We start from the raw sequence: 24,579 nt of genomic DNA, 5'->3' as shown, positions 1-24,579 counted from the left end.
CATTAGTTTATCTGCCTGACAGCCATGTGAACTAACACAAGACATTATGCTGTTTTACACGGAGACATTTTAAACAGTGCAGCTGACAGGAAAAAAAAAAATATATTTGCTTATTTTAAGGCATGTTTTAGTTCCTCCCAGAAGCAATGTTAAGGCACATGCAAGACAAAGAGGTGATCTGAGACAGCCAGCATGGCTTCACCAAGGGCAAATGGTACCTGACCAATCTGGTGGCCTTCTACGATGGAATGACTACATCAGTTGACAAGGGAAGACCGAACAATGTCATCTCCCTGGACTTCTGTAAGGCTTTTGACATGGTCCCACATGACATCCTGGTCTCCAAACTGGAGACTGTGCTTGGGTTGGGACAATCCCAGACATGCATACAGAGTGTGAGAACTCATTGAGAGCAGCCCTGCAGAGAAGGACTTGAGGGTTCTGATGGATGAAAAGCTCAACATGAGCCAGCAGTGCGTGCTTACAGCCCAGAAGGCCGACTGCATCCTGGGCTACATCAACAGAGGAGTGGGCAGCAGGTGGAGGGAGGTGATTGTGCCCCTCTGCTCTGCCCTTGTGAGGCCCCACCTGGAGTGCTGCATCCAGGTCTGGGGCCCCCAGCAGGAGAAAGATGTGTATCTGTTAGAGTGGACACAGAGTAGGGCTACGAAGATGATCAAGGGGCTGGAGCACTTCTATGAAGGAAGGCTGAGAGAACTTTGGATATTCAGTCTGGAGAAGAGAAGGCTCAGGGGTGACCTCATGGCGACTTGAAGGGTTCTTATATAAAAGACTGAGAGCGATTCTTTGCTCCATCAGATAATGACAAGACAAGGGGGAATGGTTTTAAACTAAAAGAGAGGAGATTTAGAATAGAGATTAGGAGGAAATTCGTCCCTCAGAGGGTGGTGAGGCACTGGAACAGGTTGCCCAGAAATGTTGTGGATGCCCCATCCCTGAAGGTATTCAAGACCAGATTAGATGAGGCCCTGAGCAACCTGATCTAGTGGGTAGCAGCCCTGCCTATGGCAGGGGGTTAGAACTAGGTGATCTTTGAGGTCCTTCCAACTCAAGCCATTGTATCATTCTATGATAATTTCTGCAAAGGAGATCCACTTGTCCTGTGCCAGGCCTCTAAAAACAAGGGACTCCAAATCATGTAACTATGAAAGTATCAGTTCAAGTGGTGTGTCTGTCACTTCACAGAAGCTTGGTGGCAGGGGCAGAGATTATAATGTTCCTCAGATCTGTATTCACAGATTTAGCCACGTGAGGCTATCCTACCTCTTCCTGCAGCTTCATGTGAGGAGTGGAAGTAGATTAATGATTTAATTTACAGATTAATAGCTGATTTCCATGTATGACATATAAATAGGTAAAATAGCTGGCAGTTTGCTGTGTATTAATATAAAAAGCATGTTTACCTCCTTAGTTGTTCACTTGAGGTTTTATTATGAAGTAATTCTATTTTGGGGTTTAATGTCCTTCTGAGAGAATTTGCATCATTTACCTAATCTTAATGCTGAATATCAAAGCACTTGGATTCACATATAGCTGAGATGGAAAAAAAAAATAAATATTTGGAAACAGTATAGATCAGATTATTTTGTAATCAAATGATCTGAGTATATTTATTGCAATATGACAATTGACTGTTACCACATATATCAGGAATGCAGTGTTGGGCTTTATATTTCACTTTGATTAAGCGATGGAAAATGGCAGAAAAATAACCTTTCAAGATATTTTACAGTCTGTCTGCCTGCACATATACATACTAAGTTATGCAGGCTCTGCACCAGCACAACCATCTCTGTCTGAGTCTTAAGCAATGTCTCAGATGGCACTCACCCTGAAAAACAGGCCAGAAAGCCCATGTTAATTGCATAGTTAAGTAGAAAGAGACAGATATGACACAAAACAGTCTGATAAAAGGTGATCTATAGCAATTGGTTTGGGTGTAAGGTAGAGAGATTAAGTAACATTTCAGAGAAAAGGACATGGACATCATATGTACTGACAGCTCTACCATTGCCCACATGAGGAACTCCTGGAGAGTTTCACATGATGAGACCCAGAGCACTCACATCCAGGCATTTAGAATTCTAAAAAGGTCCCGTGAACATCTGAATACTGAACCAGGAGTGTTTCCTTTGTCTTCAAGGCAACAGAAATGGAATAATCTTTATTAGACAAATTATACAGCCAGAAAATGAAAGTTTGGGCACTAAGAGTTTTCTTTGGGCATGATTTGGAAGGCACAAAGGCCAAGCTAATAAAATTTTCCACCTTAATTGCGTTAGTCAGTTAGGCAGCCTTAGTTAAAATACTGGCTACTGTACTTGTCCTATAGCAAACTTTGCTAAAGATAGATCTGTTATGTGATTGATACTTATCTGACTACAGATCTTTATTCCTACAAATAGGGATTCTCCATATGGTTTTTTAAAACTGTGCAGGGACACATACTTTTTAATATAAATATGTAGGGTAATTTTCTGTGGGCTGGTTGGGAGTACATTTTGCCATCCTACTGCTCCTTCCACTTCAGAGTTTCTCCCTGGCAGTTTTGTGGACCATGAAACAATTTAGCTGAGAAACATCAGCCAGTCCACCACTTCCACAGGCATGAGTGGGCTCACTGCTAGTTCTTGTTTTCCAGTGGGCAGAAAAACACCCCAATATTGCTTGAAGTAAAGATCACTCTTCCAACTTCAGACCCGCTCTAAATTTACATTGGATGCAAGCATCAGAGGTAGATTACATGCTTAGTTACTCATTTGCCTTCTCTATCCCTCAGAGCAGGTAGACACAGGAACATTTTGGGTGAATGTATTATTGTGCACAAAAACAATACCAAAATACTCAGCCACCCAAGGGGAAAGCAGCTGGAGAGCTAGAGAAATTATACAAATCTTAGTAACTCCGTGTGGTCAGCAACAACGACGTGACAGTGGGGAAATAAAGAACTGGTTGGAGGCTTGAATGAGACTTTGAAAGAGATCTTGCTGTAATGTCTGAATCCTGGGACTTAATCAGATACAGCTGTGCTGAAAAGCCTCAATCTAGAAAATAAAGGAGGAGCTAAAAGCATCATGTTCAGAGAGATTTGCATATGTTGAATGGATTAAAATGCTGCTTAACCATTCAATAGGGAATGTAGAAAAAAAGTGTATTTCCCTCGCGTGCCGATCATTTGCAGGGTTGTGTTCAACTGCAGCCCCTCAGAGAGAGGTTTTAGAGAGAGGAAAGCAAATGAACCTGGGAAATGTTAATTAAATGTGTTCTCTGAGATCAGTTACATGTGAATTAACAGAGGAAATGGATTGAGCAGGATCATGCCAGAGGTGAGGCACAGGATAACATCTATTCTAAGCATAAAGAACAGTCTTGAGTAGCCCAGATACACTAGACTGTAGACCCAAATAAAATTTATCTGGCATTACAAGTGCATTCCAAAAGGAAAGATCTGTGGTTGATTTTGCACCTAAAAAAAGAAACAAGAACAATTCTTCGTTTATGCACTATCACCTTTTGGACACTTACTTTTTAAAATATGTGATGGCCAAAAGTCATAGACTTTCCAGAGTTCCTGAAAATACAACAAAGACCCTGTGTGTATTTTTCTGTGCCAGAATACCTTTAAATATCTACTGATCATGTAAACATGGTTATGAATACAATGTAGGAGTTAACATGCTTTTAACTAGCCTAAGCTGACATAGGGAATCTTTTGCATCAAGAGTTGTACCCTCCAACTTGCTGTGCATTTGAGAGAGAGAAAAAATGTATTTTCTTGTACTTTCATTGCTGTGTTGCTCTGTATGAGCAGTTCAGACATTAATCAGGTGAAATTCACATTTATTTTAACATAAATAGGCACTGCAGGGTCGGGCCCAGGAAATAGTTTATATATCTTGCTGAGCTGTAAAAAACACTACAGACTTGTTGACAGAACTGCATTCCTTGAAATGCTCCATTATTGGCTGCTTGTAAAATCAAGGTCTGCCTTTTCCCTGTTAGTCTCCACAAGTTTGTTGTTAATTAGGCTGAGCATCATTCTGACTTCTATAAAGCTAGTAGGGGGTTAATTAGGAAAAGCAAAAAGAACAAAGAAGGCAGTGAAGACGCCTCAAAGAGAGGCAGGAGGAGAAGAGATGACAATCTCCCTGTCAGCTTGGGGCTTGGCTTGGAATTTCTGCACCTCTGTAAACTGAATTGTGAGCTGTATTTGAACCCTCAGCTGCTGAGTGTAAAAAGGTAACTGAGCCCTGAGCCAGATGGTAGGACAATAAGGAAGCTTCCTCACGTTGCTGGTGTGTTGAGCACAGCCTTTTAGGGTCCATTTGGTTCAGACACTTATCCGAACATCTTTGACCTGAAAAGCAACTTGATTTGGGGTTTCCGGGGAGACTTCTGGCATACAATCCGTCCACACATGGGGACTTGTGCTTCTTTCTGATGATGTGCACAGAGTAGAGTTCAAAGAGGAGGAGGAACATGTGCGTTTTATTTTGCGTTTAAAGAAAAGACATCAGTAATGTTTCCTAAGCAAGAGGCAGAGGAAAAAAAGAAAAAAAAAAAAGGTATTGTATGGAACAAAAGAGCAGAATTAGTCGCACAGCTGGCATTCAAAGATCATCATAGAATTATTAATTAATTTATTTATTTAGTGAAAATGCTCGTAATGTCAAAGATTTTCTCTTTCGGAGCCCAGGTAACTTTTGAGTGTAAAGGTCCTGGCCTGGGTCACTTAATCTTCAGGTTACCTGTGTTCAGGTTACCTGTGTTTGCTTAATTGTTTCACATCAGCTGTGCTGAGTAAAAGAAAATGATCAGCAAGAAAAGTACCTTTTACTTGGAAGTCTTTTTTTTTTCCTGCTACTGTTGACACACAATCACTTTTCTAAAAAAGAGATTAAGAATCACCCCCAAATTGAAAATGAATTATTTTTCATCAGATCTTTTGATGTGAAGTCACTGTTACTAATGCCCTTCTGCCTCCTGCAGCTCCAGCCTAAATTTGGGACAAGCAGTCACTGCATCCAGCTGAACTGAAAGTGTTCCCTAATTAACTGAGCTAAGCGAGTCCTCCACTCACAAAGAATGCCTAGGTGATAATCATGTCTGCATTCAAACGTCTCTTGCTAAACCCAACCTCTCCCCCCGCCCCAGTCCCTCCTTGAAGTTAAAAACTTTTGGCTCAAGAATGCGGTAGGGTTGTCCCTTGCTACTCCCACTCCTCCTGCACCCCTTCCTCCACCGCAAGGCCCTCCCCCTGTCCAATTTGGATTAGGCTGTACCTTTTCTTCTCTTCCTTCAAGGGTGAGGGTTTTATTCCCTTCTTTTCTGCCCAGATCTCCACTAAACAAAGGAGCTCTGGGTACATCACCAATTCCAGGACGTAAAGGTATTTAAAAAGTTTCGGACTAAATCCAATCCTGCATAGCTAGGATCGATTTTCTTTCTCTCTGTAATTGATGTTGTAATTCTTTGTCTGCCTAACTGTATTTTATTTTTTTTTTCTAAGTTTTATGCATTTTTAATTAAATTAATTTACAAACTCAAAGGCAAGGTTTTGAAAAGTCTTTCCTGATTCCTTCCAAACTTGCAGATCAGTTTTAAATCTGATTTAGTGATTGGCTCTCTCCTTACTTTGTCAGTGTAGTTCTTACAAGTGGTGTTGGATGGAATTTCTCAAAGCTGAAAATAATTTTTGAGTCTTTTTAACTCTCTTTTGATGGTGTAAATGACTTTTCCATACTCTCTTAGTAAGACTTTTGTTAATGCTCTCATAGTACGTGCCTGTGTATCGATCATTTGTCTTGCTTCTGATTTCTCTGTGAGGAAATGTATAAATCTGGAGTTTCTTCAGCTTAAATTTCTGCATGAAGGCTGGAAATCTCTGGAAGTGTAAAACTTTAAGCTTTTAATGACTTCGCTTCCATTTGTGAGCTACCTTGAGAACTCTGGGAGGAAAGGAAATGCTCTCCCTTTTGTCTAGCTGAAGGTAATCATATTCCAGCCTTCAGCAGACAGGCATGTGCAGCAAAGTAGCAGCAGAGCTTGCAAGGCTGCTGCAAGAAAGGCAGTTTCTTTGTCTCTGCCTCTGCTCCCAGCCCTGCCTTTTCCTTCCCACTCTGTCTTTCTCATTCACTGCATTTGAAATATTAGAGCCTGAAAAATGCATGCCCTCAAGAGCTGAGAGATTCCCAGCTGGGACACCGCTCTGGAGTTGTGAGGAATTTCTTTTTTGTTGTTGTTCAGACGCATTTTCTGCCTTGTCTGGGCTGATTTTGCCTGCTTTGGGGCTGGGCTGGAACTGGAAAGTGCTGCTGTGGGAAAGCAAGGGGGACAGTTAGGGGAGGCTCAGGGGCCCTGTCCCTCCCAGCAGGAGCAGACTTAAAGCCTGTGCCTCTGTCAGAAGCAGCAGATATTTCCAGTCTGGGTGGAGAGGGGAGACCTGTGAGGATTCCTCCCTGAAGGAGCAAACTTTGGGGTCTTGAGGTGAGAGATGCTTTCTAACCCTCCCCCGACCAGAAGAAGCAAGGAAGGGACCCCAACTCCGATGCATGGGGGTGGGCAAGGGAGGAGATGAAGGGTCATTTGCACGTGCCAGTGCAGGGCTGGGGGATTTGGAGAATGGGAGGGATGATGGGGGCTAAGAGGAGGAATAAGAGGGCACAGGATCAGGGGGTGCAGTCTGGGAAGAACATTCCTCTGTGATACATTTTCAGTCTTTTCAGTGAGCGTTCTCATAGCCTTCCTGGTCTCCCCCTCTGAGCCCAGCCTCGCAGCACTGCCTGTTCCTGCACCCTCAGCCCAAGCCTGGGGCCATGCTCCTCATCACTGAGGAAGACCCCAGTTCTGATTGCACTCCTCCCCCTGGGTCTGTGCTGTGCCAGGATCTGTGCCCTTTGCCTGGGTTTATTTTCCTTTTGCCCTCGGTGCCACATAAGACCCAGAATGACCGCAAGGACTAAAATTAAGCTGCTCCAGAGACCACTGTGGGTGCCTTGCCCATAGTGCTCCGTGGCATGAGCTGGCCCTCAGCTTTTCCTGAGGGCTCAGGTCCTGGGCTCTGCACATATTGGCCAGAGGCTGTCCACAGGACCCTCTCCCCCATGTCACTGCCCCCAAAGGAGGGAGAAGGGCTCACATCTTTCGTCCCAGGAAGGGGTCTTGTTCATCAAGACTGATCCACGTGGACTTGCTTAGGGCAGAAGATCTCTGGGGACTGAGAAACTGCCCTGGCATGTTTCAGGGCAACAGCCTGGACCTGGTCCTTGTCTACCTATGGCCTAGCTCATGGGCTCTGTTGCTGGCATGCAGCCCGGGAGAGCTGGTAATGATGTGCTCATCCCAAGCTGTGTCCAAAACCACAGGTGTCTGCCTCCTTTGGCCCACTCCCTGCCCTCTGAAGAAGCTTTGGACCCCATACCATCCCTTTCCCTGTGGTCTGTCATTCCCAGATGTCTGGCCCAGCTAAGGGTCTCTGATCCTACATACCCCCCAGCACACCCAGCTTTCCACCTTGTCCCTTCACCCTCCTCCTCTACTCTGTTCCTCCATCCTCCACAGAAACCAGACTTAGCTTAATGTACCATGTCTTCATCCTGTAGCCCCACCTCAGTCTTCCATCTTGAACACGCGACCCTTCTGCCTACCTCAACACTGACATGTATACCACTCTGATGTGTTTTCTAGCAATTCCTCTGCTTGAAACACCAGGTATCTGGGAGGTTGTTTTCAAGCAACTAATCTGTCACATATCCAGTCTGGCTAGAATACAGCACAATAAAGCAGAGCTATGGGACCTAGGAAGATGGTCCATAAATAGGATCCACCCTTCCTTGAAGTGCTAATATCCTCTTGCTTCATAGCCCTGCATCTTGTGTTGCTCCTCTGAATCTAGGTACCACACCAAGTTCAGTATCATGACCACGCAGGTCACTCTTCATTTCTTCCCCAGGAAGGCAGAAAAATTGGATACAAGAGCAGAGTCGTAACCCTTAGAGATCTTTTGGTTTCTGCCCCATGGGAAAGGAAGGCTTTGGCGATGATGTGGTGCAGAATGATAGTGTGAGCATGTTGGCTGCATGCACAATGAGCCAAACTCAGTGTGACTGTATGATCTCACTGTATTAACTCTGGGGGGGGAACAGCCTGGGGTGAACAATCATTTTAAAAGTATGAAAGCCCTTAAGAACACTTGTTTGTCTTTCTTTCTCTTTCCTCTGTCTTTACTTCTAGAAAGGGAACAGCAGAAAGGCACCTTGGCACTTAGGGGCTGCTGCCACAATCCATCCTCCACCAAGGCAGCAGGGACCCTCCAGCTGGAAGAAGCTTTCGGGGCATCCAGGGGAATCGTGGAATCCGTGCCATCATGGGGGTATTATGGCTGGCCAGGTTCATGCTGGGATGTACAGCAGTTTTGTATGTGGAACAAACCCAGGGTCAATATGAAGGGGACTTGCAGACAGACAGATTTGCAGGCTATGAGGAAAGACAGCCAGCAAACAGAGTGAGAAGAAGAGGCCAAGACACTTTACGAGGGTATGTTTAATATTCATTTCTATTTTACAAAGCAGAACTTTGTTTGTTATTATAGCACATAGAGACATGCCTACAGAATTGCCTTTTCTATTTTTCATGGAGTTCAGGAAGGAATCTGCTCTGCAGACCAGGGTAGGAGGAAAGCTCGTACTGCAGGAGACAGCCAAACAGGCAGAGGACCCAGACTCCTCCCGTGTGAACAGAGTGCTGTGCACTGGGTTCTGTGGCTTTGATCAGTGGATCACAGCACTTTAGGGGCTCACACCAGGACTGTGAGGAGCCATCCACATCCTGCCTGTTGGTGGGACGGATCCTGGACATTTGCCTGGGGTGATGGCTTTGGCTGGGCTTTCCACTGTCACTAGCAGGGATGCTGCCAACTTGGGTTTCAACCCTGGTGTCACTCATCTCTCTGCTACCAATTGATGCTCTGGGCTGTACCAAGAGATTATTGCCTCTGATAACTGCTTTTACATAATGGTTGTTCTCTCGATTGTTGCTCATGGGCAGGCGTCCATACTCAGTCCTCTGTTGCGAAGTTGTGGCTTGTGGTCTCATCTCTAGCCAAATCAGTGTGAGAACTGGACTTGTGAGGGCTTTCCACCTGAGGAGGGATACAGGGCTAAGCTAGAGAACACTGGAGCTTGTGCTGGAGCTCAGCAGTGTTTGTGTGTTCTCAAGATGGTTCCTGGCCCCAGCACCGATCCTGAGTTATTTTAAGTCTGCCTGGCTGTAGTTCTTGGAAAGTGTTCCTGTGTCCGTGGGCAGAATCAGAGCAGAACGTGATACACGCGCAAAGCCTGGGCTGTGCCAGAGTCCTCCAGCACTTGCTGGAGAATGCTTTTTGAATGGGATGGAGCACCACACTTTCAGCCGAGACAGACAAACATGTATGTGTGGGCTGGAGCTGGAACACAGAGCCTGGCAGTAGAGCTGCCATGGGCAGGGCCGTGGTGCTGGCACCATTTGCTCTTTGAATTCAAAAATGCACAGCCAATTGTTTCTGCTATGGTGGATTTAGAAAAGATGGACAGCAGCTGCCCTGGGGCTTGTTCTTCTCAAAACTAGTTACCAAAAGCAGCCATTAGCTCATTTGCAGGGCAGGACCACCCTATGTCTCTTCCATTATAAGCCAGAAGTACTTTTGCTGTGATTCTTTCAGGTATCTTTGTGGATGTAGTCTGTTTAAAAAAACTTTCCAAATCTTTGTGATAAAAATGATGATGGACATTTCTTATAAAGGATGGGGTGACTGTCTACCGGATCCAGAAACTCTTGTTCAGTCTGGCAGCCTAGGGCAATATGTGATTGATCACTATGTTCATAATGGGAATAGAAAAGAATGGAGGTCCCTGGAATCCGGTGATCTTATGAAACTCAGTGACCTAGGTGACCAGATACTGTTTTCAAAAATAGCTTAGAGATTACGTTCTTTTGACTTTTGGGAATGTGAAGGGTCCAAATCCCACAAATGCTTTAAAAACGAAGCCCAAGCTCTCAAGTTAGAAAACTTTTCTCTAAAGCCTCAGACATTTGCTATCATTTAAGTAAAGTAATACTCAAATTATGAGTTATGTAAGCAACTAAAGGCCACACAGTAAATTTGAGGTAGCCTCAGAATCAGGCCTGAAGTGTTAGTCTCCCAGTCCACTGCTGAGAGCTAAGGACCACACTGCTACCTCTCTCCTTTTGTCTTCTGCTTTCTTAATGCCCTCTGAAACAACTGATGTAGGAAGAGAAAAGACCCCACTGGGATAAGTGCAAGGTCTGTTTAGGGAAATCTGTGCAACTATAAATTAAGATAACTGAAGATTCATTGTTTCCCAGCCCTTGGGAGAGCAGTCTTTTTGCAAGGGAGAGGATGATGGTGGACAATGAAAGGAGAGCTGGCAAAACCCAGAGTGGCTGGAGATCTTGCCTCAGGCAATTCCCATGCTCTTTGTCAAGTGACCCTGACAGTCTCCTTGGATTTGTGTCGAAATCTCCTTCAGTATTTCTAGCCCTTCAGCAATTGCTCTGCTTAAAATCTCCCTCTCTCTGTCTCTGATAAACCACTTGAGATGAGAAATCTATTAAAGAATGACATTTTAAGTAGTGTTCTACTGGTCTGAGAAGGCAGCCACAGATGTCACCATCTGCACTGTTGTAGATGGGGCTGTCAGCCACTGAAAGCCATCCCCTGAAGAGTCACAGACCCAGTAACTTTTATTGTAGATTCCCCAGACTGTCCTGGTCCCTCATCCTGCTCTGCCTAGAAACAGATCTAGAGAGTAGCAGTTATGGATAAACATCTTCCCTGACCTGTTTTTTTTTTTGCCGCTTTAAGGTATCAGGATTTGTGGCTGCTGTAAAATATAACCAAAGGTTATAAGCAAAGGCTATCTGCATCTTACACATTACTTAACTTTTTCTTCATGCCTAGAGCTTTGACCATATTAAGATGGTTGGGCCCAAAGAATTGCAGTGAATGGAGTTATATCCAGTTGGAGGCCAGTCACAAGTGGTGTCCCCCAGGGCTCAGTACTGGGGCCTGTTCTCTTTAATATCTTTATCAGTGATCTGGATGAGTGCACCCTCAGTAAGTTTGCAGATAACACCAAGGTGGGTGGGAGTGTTGATCTCCTTGAGGGTAGGAGGACTCTAAAGAGGGATCTGGGTAACCTGGATCGATGGGCCGGGGCCAACTGTATGAAGTTCAACAAGGCCAAATGCTGGGTCCTGCACTTTGATCACAACAACACCATGCAATGCTATGGGGTTGGAGAGGAGTGGCTGGAAAGCTGCTGGGTAAAAAGGGACCTAGGGGTAATCATTGATTGCTGGCTGAATAGGAGCCAGCAGTGTGCTCAGGTAGACAAGAATGCCACCAGCATCCTGACTTGTATCAGAAATAGCGTGGCTAGCAGGACTAGGGAAGTATTTGTCCCCTTGTACTCAGCTCTGGTGAGGCCTCACCTCAAATACAGTGTTCAGTTTTGGGCCCCTCACTACAAGAAGGGCATCATGTGCTGGAGCATGTCCAAAGAATGGCAATAAAGTTGGTGAAGTGTCTAGAGAACAAGTCTTATGAGGGCTGTTTTGGGAATTGGGGTTATTTAGCCTAGAGAAAAGGAGGCTCAGGGGACACCTTATTGCTCAGGTCTACAACTACCTCAAAGCAGGTTGTAGCTGGGTGGGGGTCTGTGTCTTCTCCCAAGCAACAAGCAATAGGACAAGAGGAAGTGGTCTCAAGTTGCACCAGGGAAAGTTTAGGTTGGATATTAGGGAAAGATTCTTCACTGAAAGGGTTGTGTGGCATTGGAACATGCTGCCCAGGGACATGGTTGATTCACTGTCCCTGGAGGTATTCAAAAGAAGTGTAGATGTGGTGCTTCAGGACATGGTTGGCAGTGCTAGGCTAACAGTTGGACGTGATGATCTTAGAGGTCTTTTCCAACTTAAATGATTCTATGAATTATTCTTCTTTGTCCCTGCTTTTCTCTGGAGTGGATGGAACCATGGATTCTTTCCATCTCTACATTTTATTATATTTAAGTTTGGGCAAGGAAATAGAATCATACCTGAACTGTATGGACGGGTGTTACCCAACTTTCTTCCACCTCCTTCCAGCTTGCTACACAGTGAAGTGTTAACCAACTCTGGAAGAATTAAATACACAAGAATTTATTTGGTGTTCTTTCCTACTTCTGCACGTAGCACAGCTGCCTACGCTACAAATAACTCCCCAAGTTTTTTCCTGAAAAGCCCCGAGTAAGCCCAGGCAGCAGTTGATACCTGCTCTCCTTTGGTGTCCAGTGACTTTTTGTGAACCCTTACTCAATTAGTATTAATAGAAATACACAGAATCATTTAATACCATAGAGCTTGCAGTGAGAATCTGTTCTCTAAAAACTCCTGTGTGACTGACACAAGCTCTCCTTTTATGAGGATAGTTATACATATATTGTTAGTAAGCAAATCAGTGAGCTCTTTTTGGTAAAAAGAGGCATCATCAGCAATGTAGGAGGAAAGATTGTATATGGTTCTGTTGGATAACATTACTTGGAACTCTGTTCCCAACCCAGTCTTCCTTAGTAAAAAGAAAGTATGATATAAATGCAAAGCATGAAAAAAATGCAAAATAAATGAGTGTGTTATTCACCAATGCCTTTACAAATAATAACTAATAAAGTAATGTGGAGCAATAAGTCACAGCCAAAGCCCTGATTTAATCTATCGTTAAACCCATTAAAGTAGAGGCAATTTAAAATGACTGTCTCCTGAAAGAAACAGCACTGACAAACCCATTTATGAGGCAAGATTTGAATGGGATTATTAGTTTAATGAACTATTGAACAGTTTCCAAGAGAAAGAATGTGTTTAACAAAGGGGAAAGAAAAGATGATTAGTCTGCAGCCAGCTGAGCTGTTTGCTGGCAGTATGATTTCCTGTAAGTTCATGGCTGTCTGTTTTTTTCAAGTCAGAATAAAAGCTCAGCTATAGCTTGACTTTAAACAGAACTAATTATGTCAAGCCCATTAATTAGCAAATGGCCACTGCAATTGAGAAGATAGATGAGGAGATAATCTTTGGGAAAGACAGACATACATCATACCTCTTCTATTGCTATGATTTATGCAAAAAGACGGAGAAATGTCTAAATGAATTGTCGGATATAGCAAATATGAGTTCACAAGCTTCTCTGCCATAGATTTCTGATGCCTTAGTTTCCACTTAACGTTGGGGAAGGGAGAGGAAGGGCACACCGTGGCTGCAAAGGACAGAAAGAATTGCTGGGATGTAGATAAACCTGTGCATCCATAAGCTTGGAAGCTCAGGTGCAGTGGGGAGGGAAAGCTATGGGCTATGGTTCTGGGCTGCACAGCACCAATTTAAATTGGAGCTGACAGTGTGATGATGTTTATTGTCAAGGGAAGCTTGGGCACAGTAGTGCCAAATGTCCAAAGCTTAAAAGTCACCACTTTTCCAATTCACTCTGAGATGTGCATAGAAAAAGACGATTTCCAGCATCATTTTAATGACCTGATTCCTGGCGTAGTTCAACAAGCATCTTAGTACAGTAATTATTAGCTATTATCAGCTTTTTTGTCACTGTGTGATGGGATCTTACCCTCACACCGCTTACGCCCTTGTGTTAGTGTTGGCACTGCTTTCCTGAATTGCTTTTCTGACCTGGATTGCTGCCTGAGTGCTTGTGGAAAGGATGATGCAGCACTGGAGTGAGAAGCCAGGAATGGGGAGAGGACAGGGCTGTCCCATTCAGGGGCAAAACCAGTCAGTTTGCTTTGACCTGAAGTCCTGGTAGAAGCAGAGCACAGCAAAACCACCTTCAAGTCCCATGTGTTTCCTGGTGTTTGCTGTTCCTGTAAATGCAGATTATTAACTCTCCTAATTACTTAGCAGCAGTATCAGTCTCTGGGATTTATGTTTCCATATACAGATGCTCTACATGACAAGCAACAGATTATTTTTTTCACTAGCAGTAGTTATAATTTTCTCCACACTGTCTCTTTAGGCTTATTGTAAACACGCCTTTAAAAAGAACTGATGCCCAAAACAAAACTAGTTTGGCCAGAAGTTTCATGATTCAGGCCCTGATTCTGCCTCTGATAAGATCAAGGATAATTTTTATTTTTATATATTTTTTTATTTAATTAAAAGGAATAAAGCTTAAGCAAATCTTTCCTGCTGCTACTTTAAGTGTAGTGAGAGGTATTGGTATCCCCAAAGTGCCATCGTCAGAGTCCTTTCAGTGCAGAAACTCAGCCTGACTCCTTAAAAAAATAATAATAAATCAATCTCTTGACTTCAAAGTTGTGTAAAACTCCCTGGATAATGAAATCTTGTTTAGAGAAAGAACCAAGGTGCTTCTAAAAGTCAGTGGAAGCTAAAACGCCCCATTTCTTAATTTAATCTTTCAGTTTAGGCAACCAGACTCACTTATTGTGTGGGGAGATTGTGAAAAAGACCCTGAACTAAGGCAAACTAAATACTTTTAAAGAGAAAATTTTTGGGGTGTGTAACCAACTCCACTGACAGATAGAAACGACACGTACACCTGAAGAGAAACAACAAGACTACGGTACTAACTAAAAGTCATTGCCTGAAAAGAACGGGGCTGCTTATGGTTGCCCACACCTCAAATGCTTTTCTTACAAAGCCTTGAAGTGCATGCCTTAGGACTCTCCAACTTCAAGGATTCTGTTTTGGGACATCTGCACTTAACAACAATCATAGAATATCCTGAGTTGGAAGGGACCTATAAGGATCATCGAGTCAAACTCCTAGCACCACATGTCTACCCCAAAATTCAGAACATACAATGAGGATGAACATGACAGGGAAGAGCAGGGCTAGACTCTAGCAAAATTTTCTTGCCTTCTCCTACCATACTCGTGCCACGGGGAGAATGTGGGTCTTTTGGCTCCAAGGCCTGCTGAAACTTTAAGTGGACATCTAGTTCCAACTCCACTGCCATGGGCTGGGATGCAACCCCCCCCAAAGATCAGGTTGCCCAGGGCCTTATCTCCAGGATGGGGCATCCAAAACGTCACCCAAAAACCTGTTCCAGTGCCTCACCACCCTCTGAGGGATGAATTTCCTCCTTACATCCAGTCTAAATCTTCCTGCTTTTAGTTTAAAACGATCCCCTCTTGTCCTGTCATTGTCTGACTAAGCAAAAAGTTGCTCTCCATCTTTTTTATAAGCCCCCTCTAAGTATTGAAAAGCTGCAATATAGTCAGCCTGTAGTCTTCCCTTCTTCAGGCTGAACATCCTCAGCTCTCTCAGCCTGCCTTCACAGGGGGAGTGCTCCAGCCCCTTGATCATCTTCGTAGCCCTACTCTGGGTCCGCTCCAACAGATCCACATCTTTCTCCTGCTGGGGGCCCCAGACCTGGATGCAGCAGTCTATGTGGGGCCTCACAAGGGCAGAGCAGAGGGGCACAATCACCTCCCTCCACCTGCTGCCCACTCCTCTGTTGATGCAGTTGGCCTTCTGGGCTCCAGGCACCCACTGCTGGCTCATGTTGAGCTTTTCATCCACCAGAACCCCCAAGTCCTTCTCTGCAGGGCTGATCTCAATGAGTTCTTTATGCAGTCCGTACTCATGTCTGGGATTGCCCCAGCCCAGGTGCAGCACCTTGCACTTGGATTTGTTATATTCCACACATGTAAACTTTGAGATTTAGTCATAAAGCTGAAGTTCAAGTACTACAGAAGGAACAAAATTAAGGCAACAGCAGGAGACTTCTGACTTAGGACTCTCATTCCTAGATTTTCCTTGTCTTTAATTTATATTATTAAATAGTTGCTCTTGGACTTCTTGTCTAGGCTGGTTTTTCTTGTTACTGGCGGGAAACATAAAGGCAAGTGTTGGCATGGCAAAAAGATTGTCTGGCATAGAGTTTAATAGGTTATAGGGGTTTGTTTGGAATTTTTAAGAAATGGATTTGAAATTTAATTTGTTTCAGAGTTTTAAGGGGAAAAAAAAGATGGAAGAGTTGGTAACTCTGCTTTCCAAATTAAATTGTATGCAGTTCCAGGAAATCAATTGCGTTTTCAGTTTCTTTCAATGGAAAGTCTTCCCTGTGGTTCCTTGCTGATATATAGGATTTAAACATAAATATACTCAAATAAGAGAAGACTTTCCCTACCATCATTCATACCAAATGCATGAAGATCTGAATAAAGGGAAATAATAGACTTACTGACAAAGAAAAGATGTATAACAAAAGATTTTATAGTCACAAATTGCTTTAAAAAGATTGTAAACATTACTAGGCTTGAACTTGGCATTAAGCAAAATAGACTGAATCCAAAACCCATAGAGTCTCCAATAGGCTTTCCTTGCATTTTTCTTCTTTAGTTTTATGAAACTGAAAAATAATCACGCATCTTTTAAAAATTGTTTTTATTTCTATTCATATTTTTTTGATAAACCTGATATTGAGACACGGTTGTCTTTCTGAAACATAAAAGGTTCCTAAAAGTCTTGGGTAGCCTGGCTTGTACTGAAGATACAGGACGACAATTGGTATCTGACCATAATGCTCTTTAAATAAATGAGATGACTAATAATAATATATATATATATATATATATATATTGATGTTAGGACATTTACATCAAAATAGAGGTGCCAACAGCCAAAGGAAAGGTTTTGACGGCCTGAGATAACTCAATAAAAACCAAAATTTTACATTTTGGCTCAGCTTGTCCATTTCCTGGTCCACAACTGAGATAACGTTTTAAAGAAAAATTTAGACTTAGGGTTTTTTGGCAGGGGAGAAGGAGCAATTTTTGATGTAATTATTTCATAAGCAAAATAAACCTTGTATTCTCTAGTTCTAAGTAAGGTAAAAAGAAAACAGATGTGTATTAATATGAGCATGGTTCTGCTCTCTCTCAAAGTGCCTTTTCTCTCTTCTGTATATCCTGTCTATTTAAGCTCATAGATCTCAAGAGGAAATACCTGCTAATGAATAACGCAGAAGAGCCAACCCTTAACTGACACCACTGGTGTCTGGGGACTCTGGTAAAATTCCCTCTTCATGATCTGCTGTTGCGGTGACTTAGTTGAGATTACTGCTATACACCAGAAATGGACAAAATGCAGCTCATAAACACATCAGTGCACAATGACCGTGCATGTGTGCAACGTTATAGTTGTTCCAAGGATGGGTGTATCCTGCAGTCTGCTTCACATGGCTTGGGTCACCTAAGCTTGGGCAGAAATTTGTTGTAAGCATAAGGATTTATTTTGATGTGAGCTAGTCACCTCAGTGGCAGCCAGGCAACATCCTCAGTCTGGTTTTCCCTCTCTGTAAGTGTGTGTCGAGTCCTTGTGTGACCACGTGTCTGTGAGGGTTGTCCAAACACTTCTTGACCTCCAGCAAACTTGGTGTTGTGCCCACTGCCCTGGGTAGCCTGTTTGCTCAGGAGGAAGCTATGTGCCAGTTCACGTCACTTTTTGGGTAGTGGGATTGAGGTTTTAGGGGCTGAAGTAGGGGCAGCTCCATGAGACAGAGAAAGTAAAGGGTCTGGTAGCAGAATTGTGAGAAACATCACAAGTCTGGGGCTTTGATGAGATCAGAGAAGAATGTTTCTGTTGCCAATATGATAATCTCCCATTTGAGTAAGTCCTGCATGTGGTCACTTGCTTGCCTTTACTGTCTTGGTCCATGTTTATCACCCTGTTGCAGAGAAATTTGATGATTGTGCCAGACAAAGCATGAAGCAGCCTCATCCTGGGCTCATCTCAGCAACACACTGGCTGTCACAGTTTGGGTGTTACTGAGAGCCTTAGGAAAGTGATTTGTAGGTCATCTCAGCAAACAACTTCAAAATGTTCTGAATTCTAAGTCCTTTTGTACTCATGGTCTTACCCAGCAAAATAGCTGTTGCCAGTTCTAAGGTGTGTAACTTCTGCTGCTATTAACAGAAAATTAGCATCGCTGCACCTTTAAAACTGCTTTCTTAGAACCAAATATAATTGAAATCTTTGTGACAAGCTAATTCCTAAAAGCTAAACATATGTTGTGCTGCTTTACAGAACAAAAGAATGACTTCTGTGGTGGGAGAAATTAAGCACCTCCTTTTCAGGACCGAGTCATTAAACATACATAAACAGGGGGTTGCCTGGCGTACTTCTCCTGTGTATTTATTGCTGATACAAGCAGCTGGCTTCTCCAGGGGTATTGCTCTCCTTTCTTGTTTGCAAATTACTTAGCAAACTTTCCATCACAAAAGCACGTATAGGCCTGGGGAAGTACACAGAAATATACAGATAGCCTGGTCCTAGAACTGTAAAGCTGATAAACCACTGAAAGAAATAATTGCAATACATCTGAGGAATTGTGTAAGTCAAGAAACAGAGGGACACAAATATGCTTCTCTACAGGCCAGCGATCCAAAAGTCAACATTGTTTAAAATCTGTTCTCACACCATGACACAATCCCAAATCCCTGTGGATGGCAAGATACATGGACAAAAACCACTATCACATTTGGCAGTAATTATCGTCCCCCTAGTGATCTCCACTGAGACTAAGGGTGACTGATTCCTGTAATGGTGTTCCCCACTTATTGTGTGAGATGGTCCCTGGAGCCTAACAAAAAATCAGGCTAAGATTAAAACCAAAATGAACATTCAATAATAGGAAAAAAATATCCAGCTTGGGTAGAGAGGCAAGATCATCTTCCCTAGAAAAGCCACATGCTTCAGTCATGTCAGACTAGAGAATGTAGTGGTGATGTTCGTACAAATTAATCTTATTTGACTTAGCACAGGCATGAACTTCATGATAAGAGAATAAGCTGCAAGGGCAAATAATCTAAAAAGATTTTCCATGTCTCATCCCTAAAATATGTCTTCCGTGGATAGCAGCAGACACATCTTTTTTCTGCAGTATCAAATCAAAAATACTGACTATTCTGGAACTAGCTAAATTGTCACTGAGTTGGTGAATTTACAGCAAAGGGTAACACTAAATGGTTTGGGGAAATCTAAAGCAGCATAAGTGGCAATGTACATTCCTAAAACTGAACAAGCATTAGTGCTTTGAGAATTGAACAAATCTCTGTTGTTGCTGAATACTTTGATTTCCCCATAAACCAGAGTATCGTAGACTATCCTGAGTTGGAAGGGACCCACAAGGACCATTGAGTCCAACTCCTAATATTCCTTATCTGAAACTTGAAAGGCGTAAAAAAAAAAAAAAAGAAAACAAGGGACAGGAAAGGCAGTAACTATCAGCAAAACCTCCTTCTTGTAATGCTAAAGGGCCTTCATTCATCCCATGTAAGATGTCAGAATTGCTTCACCCCCAAATGGATTTACACGCAGAGAATATAGAGAGAAGAACAGAAGGAAAAGTAAGACTGAGCAAACTTAATGAGATCCTAAAATTAGGAGATTGTGCTCTAGCAGGAGAGGGTGTATTTAGCACAGTTTCATCTGCATGTACTAGGAATGGTATAATTCCCATGGGGCCAGAGCAAATTATGGAAGATAAACGCCCAAAAGTAGTTATAAGAGCATATCTTCACTGGGGGAGGAACAGGACATTTGCCAGTAGTGGCAAATGACAGCTTATTGCCTTTCAAAAAACTCCATTGGGAAAAAAATAATAAAATAAAATAAAATAAAATAAAATAAAATAAAATAAAATAAAATAAAATAAAATAAAATAAAATAAAATAAGAACATTTCTGGAAGTAAGCATTGGACCTCAGAGTCTGGCAGATGGGGGTGGGGAACGTCTTGGGAATCTCCTGTTCACCTAGATCATCTCTGCTAGGGACACCACTCATTTGCTCAGACAGCATTTCCTCCGGGACCTGGAGGAAGGTCATCACTGGACCTTATCTCCCTTGTTTTTGTCTTTTTAAAGGGAAGCCTGGGATAGTAACTCACCTGAAACACCATTCAATGATGTCTTCACTCCCATGACTTCAGTGGCAGGCTGTCCCACCCGTTTTTCCCTTCATAAAAAACATCTTACTGGAACATCCCAGTCTTTATGGTAGTGCAGTTAGAAGTTACACTCACTTCCCTTTCCAACTTATGGCCAGGTAAAGAAGGGTGAAAAGCTCTTATTTGACCTTCACGCAGACACTCATCCCCAGTGAGATCTTTAAGGTATTTAACTTTAAGCATGTGAATTTTATGCCGAGTAAAGGCAAAGATTTGTTTGTTTAATTTTCATGTTTTTAATATAACCAGGGAGCTCTTCTTTTTCAAAGGAAACTATGGCACCAACCACAAGCAAACAAAAGATTAAGGAGGGACTAGAGAAGTTAATAGAAAAGACGTTTGCCAAAGACTAGTAAATTCATAGAAATTACATTGATCCCAGGACATCCTTGACCTGAAAATGGGTAGAATTGAGGGCAATGCTGGGGGGAATAATTACCTATATTTACACTCTTTTCATAATGTTCTGCATGCATCCATTTTTGGCCACTGTTTGAGAATAGGTATTGCACTATATGGACCCTTGACAGATGCCATGTGGCTGTGCTTACAAATAGGAACAGGCTTTAGTCATACCTTGTGAAATTAAACTGCTATCTAGCAGGGTCTTTCTACAGAACTGATAAGCAGAGTCTGGAGATTGATAAGTGGGAATTCGAGAGTTCAGAGTTTGTTTTAGAGATCAGTTTTGTGAATCCTTACAAGAGGTTTATCAGATCGTTAGTACCCAAGATAAATAGGCCCAAAATATCATGGAAGTGAGAGTTCAAGATGCATGCAAATAAGTCATTAAAATGTTTACTTCCACACTGACTAGAGAGGCAGTCATTTTGAAAACAAACCATGAGTCAGAGACCTTCAGGACTACGTTAAGTACTTGGAGAAAAGAAATAGCTAAGCACTTTGCAAGAAGGACAATTTGAAGCAGTTACAAAGGTCATCAACCTCTAGTCCAAGGATGTCCCCCTCCAGGTTCTCCTTATCTCTCTAGAACAGTATTCCAGGTGCACCCTCAGTGTGAGGGTGCTAGCAGACAGGGAAATAGCTCACCTGGTCCTGCTGGCCAGCAAGGATGCTGTTGAATGGGGATTTCACCATAATCACTGATCAGGGTCTCAGCATGACTCCACTGGCTGTTGTAGATGCTCTGAACAAAACCAGCTTATTTTGCATTGGTTAGGAGCTCAGATGATCTCTTTTACAGATAGCTGCGGGTAGTCAGCAGTTGCTGAGGAGCAATGCTACCTTTGCACCTGGCATTTGCCAAATGAATATCTGTAACAGCAAAGCTTTTACACAGAAATGTGTGTGTACTGGGTGTCCAGAACGTCTAGAAAATAGTCTCTTGACTTCTTGTCTTCCTCCAGTCATTCCCTTTAAGGCTCAAGGTCTGCATTTGGATGTATTCTTGTGACTATATTCTGTCCTGCCTATTTTGAGGGCCAGTATCATGGAGGAAGTCTCTTATCTTGTGATCATTAAGTTTGTGGCTGGATAGTGAAGTTGTGCTGCTCCTCATTCCGAAACCACCAGGTGTAGACCCAATGTGATGTCTGGGGAAGTTGCTGTTCACCCTTCCGTAAAACACCGGGCTCCAGCCCTAATACTATCCTGCACAGTTGTACTTTGGCAGGGCAGGAGAGTGTTTTTTACTGAATGTTTTACTGTTTTGATTGAAACAGAGAAGAAATCATTTGTCTTTGGTCACTCACCTGACTTACATGTGGGACGTGATAAAAGTGTAAGCCATACTTTTATTAACAAAGTCTTATTACGTCTTATCTTAAACAAATTTTATAAAAGCCATTACAAGTACATTACAAAATGTACTAATTTCTGAATGCACCTACTCAGTATCCTCCACGTGTTCTTATTGCACTAAGGAGAGCAGAGAAAACTTGCAAGAGATGTAAAGTGTTGGCATCTCTGTCCTCGCCAGGAGACTCAAACCAGTGCAGAAAGTCATTTGCTCAGTGCATATCCCAGCTTGACCCTTTTAGCTCAGACTCCTTTTTTCACTGAGTAGAGAATATCTTGGAAAGTAGTTCTCATGAGACAGCTACAGCACTGAAAATCTGTTTCCACCCAGCAGGAAGAAGCCTTAGGCTGTATCAGAGAGGGAAATAAAGGACTGATAGATAAGGAAAAGGGTCCCTATGTTCTGGTAGCAGTTTCCCAGCCCAATCTTTTCCATCCATACACAAAGTAATCAACAAACTGGGAGAACCATTTGCTGGGCCACTGAGCATGCACCAGAGCAGAGTAGTTCCAAGGTCACAGCTCAGGGATGGTGCTAAGGAAGCTCAGTCACTGGTCAAGGGGTTTTTCCACCAAGAAATTGGCCCAAAGTGTTAAGCTGTAGTAAATTCTTCCTGAATTAATCCTTCTGGTCCTATCAGTACTTATTTCCCTAGGTTGTTGTCCTATTTGCCAGCAGACCTTTGTCCACTTGAGCAAAGGATGTTTGGGGGCTTTTTCTCCTATTGAGCGTGTGTGAATTTTGGACCTCTGCAAGCCCTCCTTAGCTCCTGCTTTCTGTCTGCTGTCCTTGGAACAGGAGGAGACTGACTGCTCTTAAAGTGAGAACATGGTTCATGACCTGACCCTGGAGAGCTGAATGTGTAAGGGCCTTTGTTTCCTCAGACACACTAGGAGTCTATTCAGCTTTATCTTAGATCTATATCCTGCTGTTTGGAGAGATCTGAAGTCTCCCACCTTGGAAAGCTGCCTTCTAAGAGTATTTAAAAATGCTGATATAGTGCCAAGCAACTGACAGCAGTGTGGCAAACAAGACAAAGGGACTAATATTTTGCTTTCCTGTGAAGGCTCTGTGGTCTGAAGAGGGTAAAGAACAAGTGAAAACCATCTCAGAGTGGGTGGGTATAGCTCTGCAGCAACATGGGAAGGAAGGTTAGCTTAAGATGTGGGAAAATACAGATACTGCAGACCAGGTTCTGCTTTCATTTTACCATAACCTTTCTCCAGGAAGTTTTTAGCTTGATAAAGGAGACCTGTGCAGTTATGCTGATGGAAATGCAGCACCACTTTCTGTAGTTCCCAAGGATCTGAGTGGGCAGTCAGGACTGATCCATTATTGCCCATGGAGATGATGTCGTTAATGCTATAGACAGTGAGTGCAGGACAGCAGGGAAGGTAACAAGTCTTTCATATCCACCTACACTGGCTGAAATTATCATTCATTTGCCTGGAGTGAGGATGAGGCCAGTGAGAAGGAAAACGTTTGAGCAGCCAGGGAATAACCCTGTGCAGACCAGAGCACCTCTGAGAATTACTCCAGCCCTGGCAGTACACTGATTTTCATTCAATTCTGTCTTCCTCTGATTTAAGGAATGGAAATAACACTTCTGAAAGCCAGTGACAACCGAAGCACACCGATTAACCATGACAGGGGAGACAAATCCTGGGCTGCAGTGCCTGTTTTCTGGAAAGCACGCGCTACACGTAGCCAAGGCTTCATTAGCTGTGGGTCTTGCTGCTTGGCAGGAGAAGTGCTACTTGCAGGGCACTGCAGTTCTTACAGAAAGCAGCCCTTTGGTGACTGTGCAGAGTTTGCTGAAGAAGACTCAGAGACTTCTCTCTAGCTGGCTATTCCTTTTCCCACGGCTGGAGGACTGGGTAAATATCCATGTGCATATCCATGTGTTGAGGACACAGGGGTTAAGCATAACATAATAATATATGTTCCAACATAACATGGTTAAGCAGGAAGCTCAGGGTAACTTTACTTAGTTTTTGTCTAGCATCGGTCTGCAAAACATTCTAAGCCCAAACATCACACGCTGTGCTGTCTGCCCTCTTCTACCTTTAACAATGAGAACATTTCTGCTGGGGTCACACTAGACATCTGACAATAACTGGCAGACTGAGCCCATTTGGGCTGCTTGCTCAGCTAGCAGGCAACAATTCAGTACTTCAGGCTGTATTTCCCAGGCTGCTTACAGGAACAACCAGACTCCACTTGTGTTCCGTCCCCACCAGCAGACTGGCACCCTGAGCCTGTGGGCAAGTTTGTGGTGTGGTTTGTCTCTCAGTGCTTGCTTATGCTTTAGACTCCATTGTGGATCTGGGAGAAAGGCTTCTCTTACTAACAGCCCTGCATTTTCACATCTCATGTCCGTAGTTCTGCTCTTCTGAAATGTTTTCTTTCTTTTTTTTTTTTTTTTTTTTTTCTTGGCATCTCCCAGTTCTCAAATGTAGTCCCTGCCAGCAGGCAGGATTTAGTGCCATCAGTTGAAATTCAGGCTTACTTTGTCTGTGCTTATCTCTGTAATTCTATTGTTTATTTAAAGTGGACAAAGAAGACACAGTGGCTACGATTGCTTTTCCTTCTGTTCTTTCTTAGCATTACTCTTTTGTCCATATTGATTTTCATTTAAAAAAAATATCTTTAGTATCTGAGGTCTTTTCAGACTCTTCCTTGCCTGCAGACACTCTCTTACTCCTGTGGCTCTAATACCCAAAGGAAAAGTCATAGAGTATAAGCACAGTCTCAGCATTATAACTATGCCTGTTCAGGACTGCGTCATG

At 43.0% G+C, this 24,579-nt stretch overlaps 1 protein-coding gene across 1 annotated transcript in view; it reads left to right on the top strand.

The window, feature by feature from the left end:
* Window positions 1–8,302: 8,302 nt before the first annotated feature.
* FBN3 (fibrillin 3) overlaps window positions 8,303–24,579 on the top strand; it is a 115,618-nt gene continuing 99,341 nt past the window's right edge. The window contains exon 1 of the mRNA XM_032203657.1: window positions 8,303–8,556. Coding sequence (XP_032059548.1) covers window positions 8,387–8,556 — 170 coding nt within the window. The 5' untranslated portion in view covers window positions 8,303–8,386. The remainder of the gene's footprint in view (window positions 8,557–24,579) is intronic.

Source organism: Aythya fuligula, chromosome 26 (assembly GCF_009819795.1).
Source record: "Aythya fuligula isolate bAytFul2 chromosome 26, bAytFul2.pri, whole genome shotgun sequence".
Lineage (NCBI taxonomy): Eukaryota > Metazoa > Chordata > Aves > Anseriformes > Anatidae > Aythya > Aythya fuligula.
Note: the sequence above shows the minus strand (reverse complement) of the source record. Positions and strands in the feature narration are given on the sequence as shown.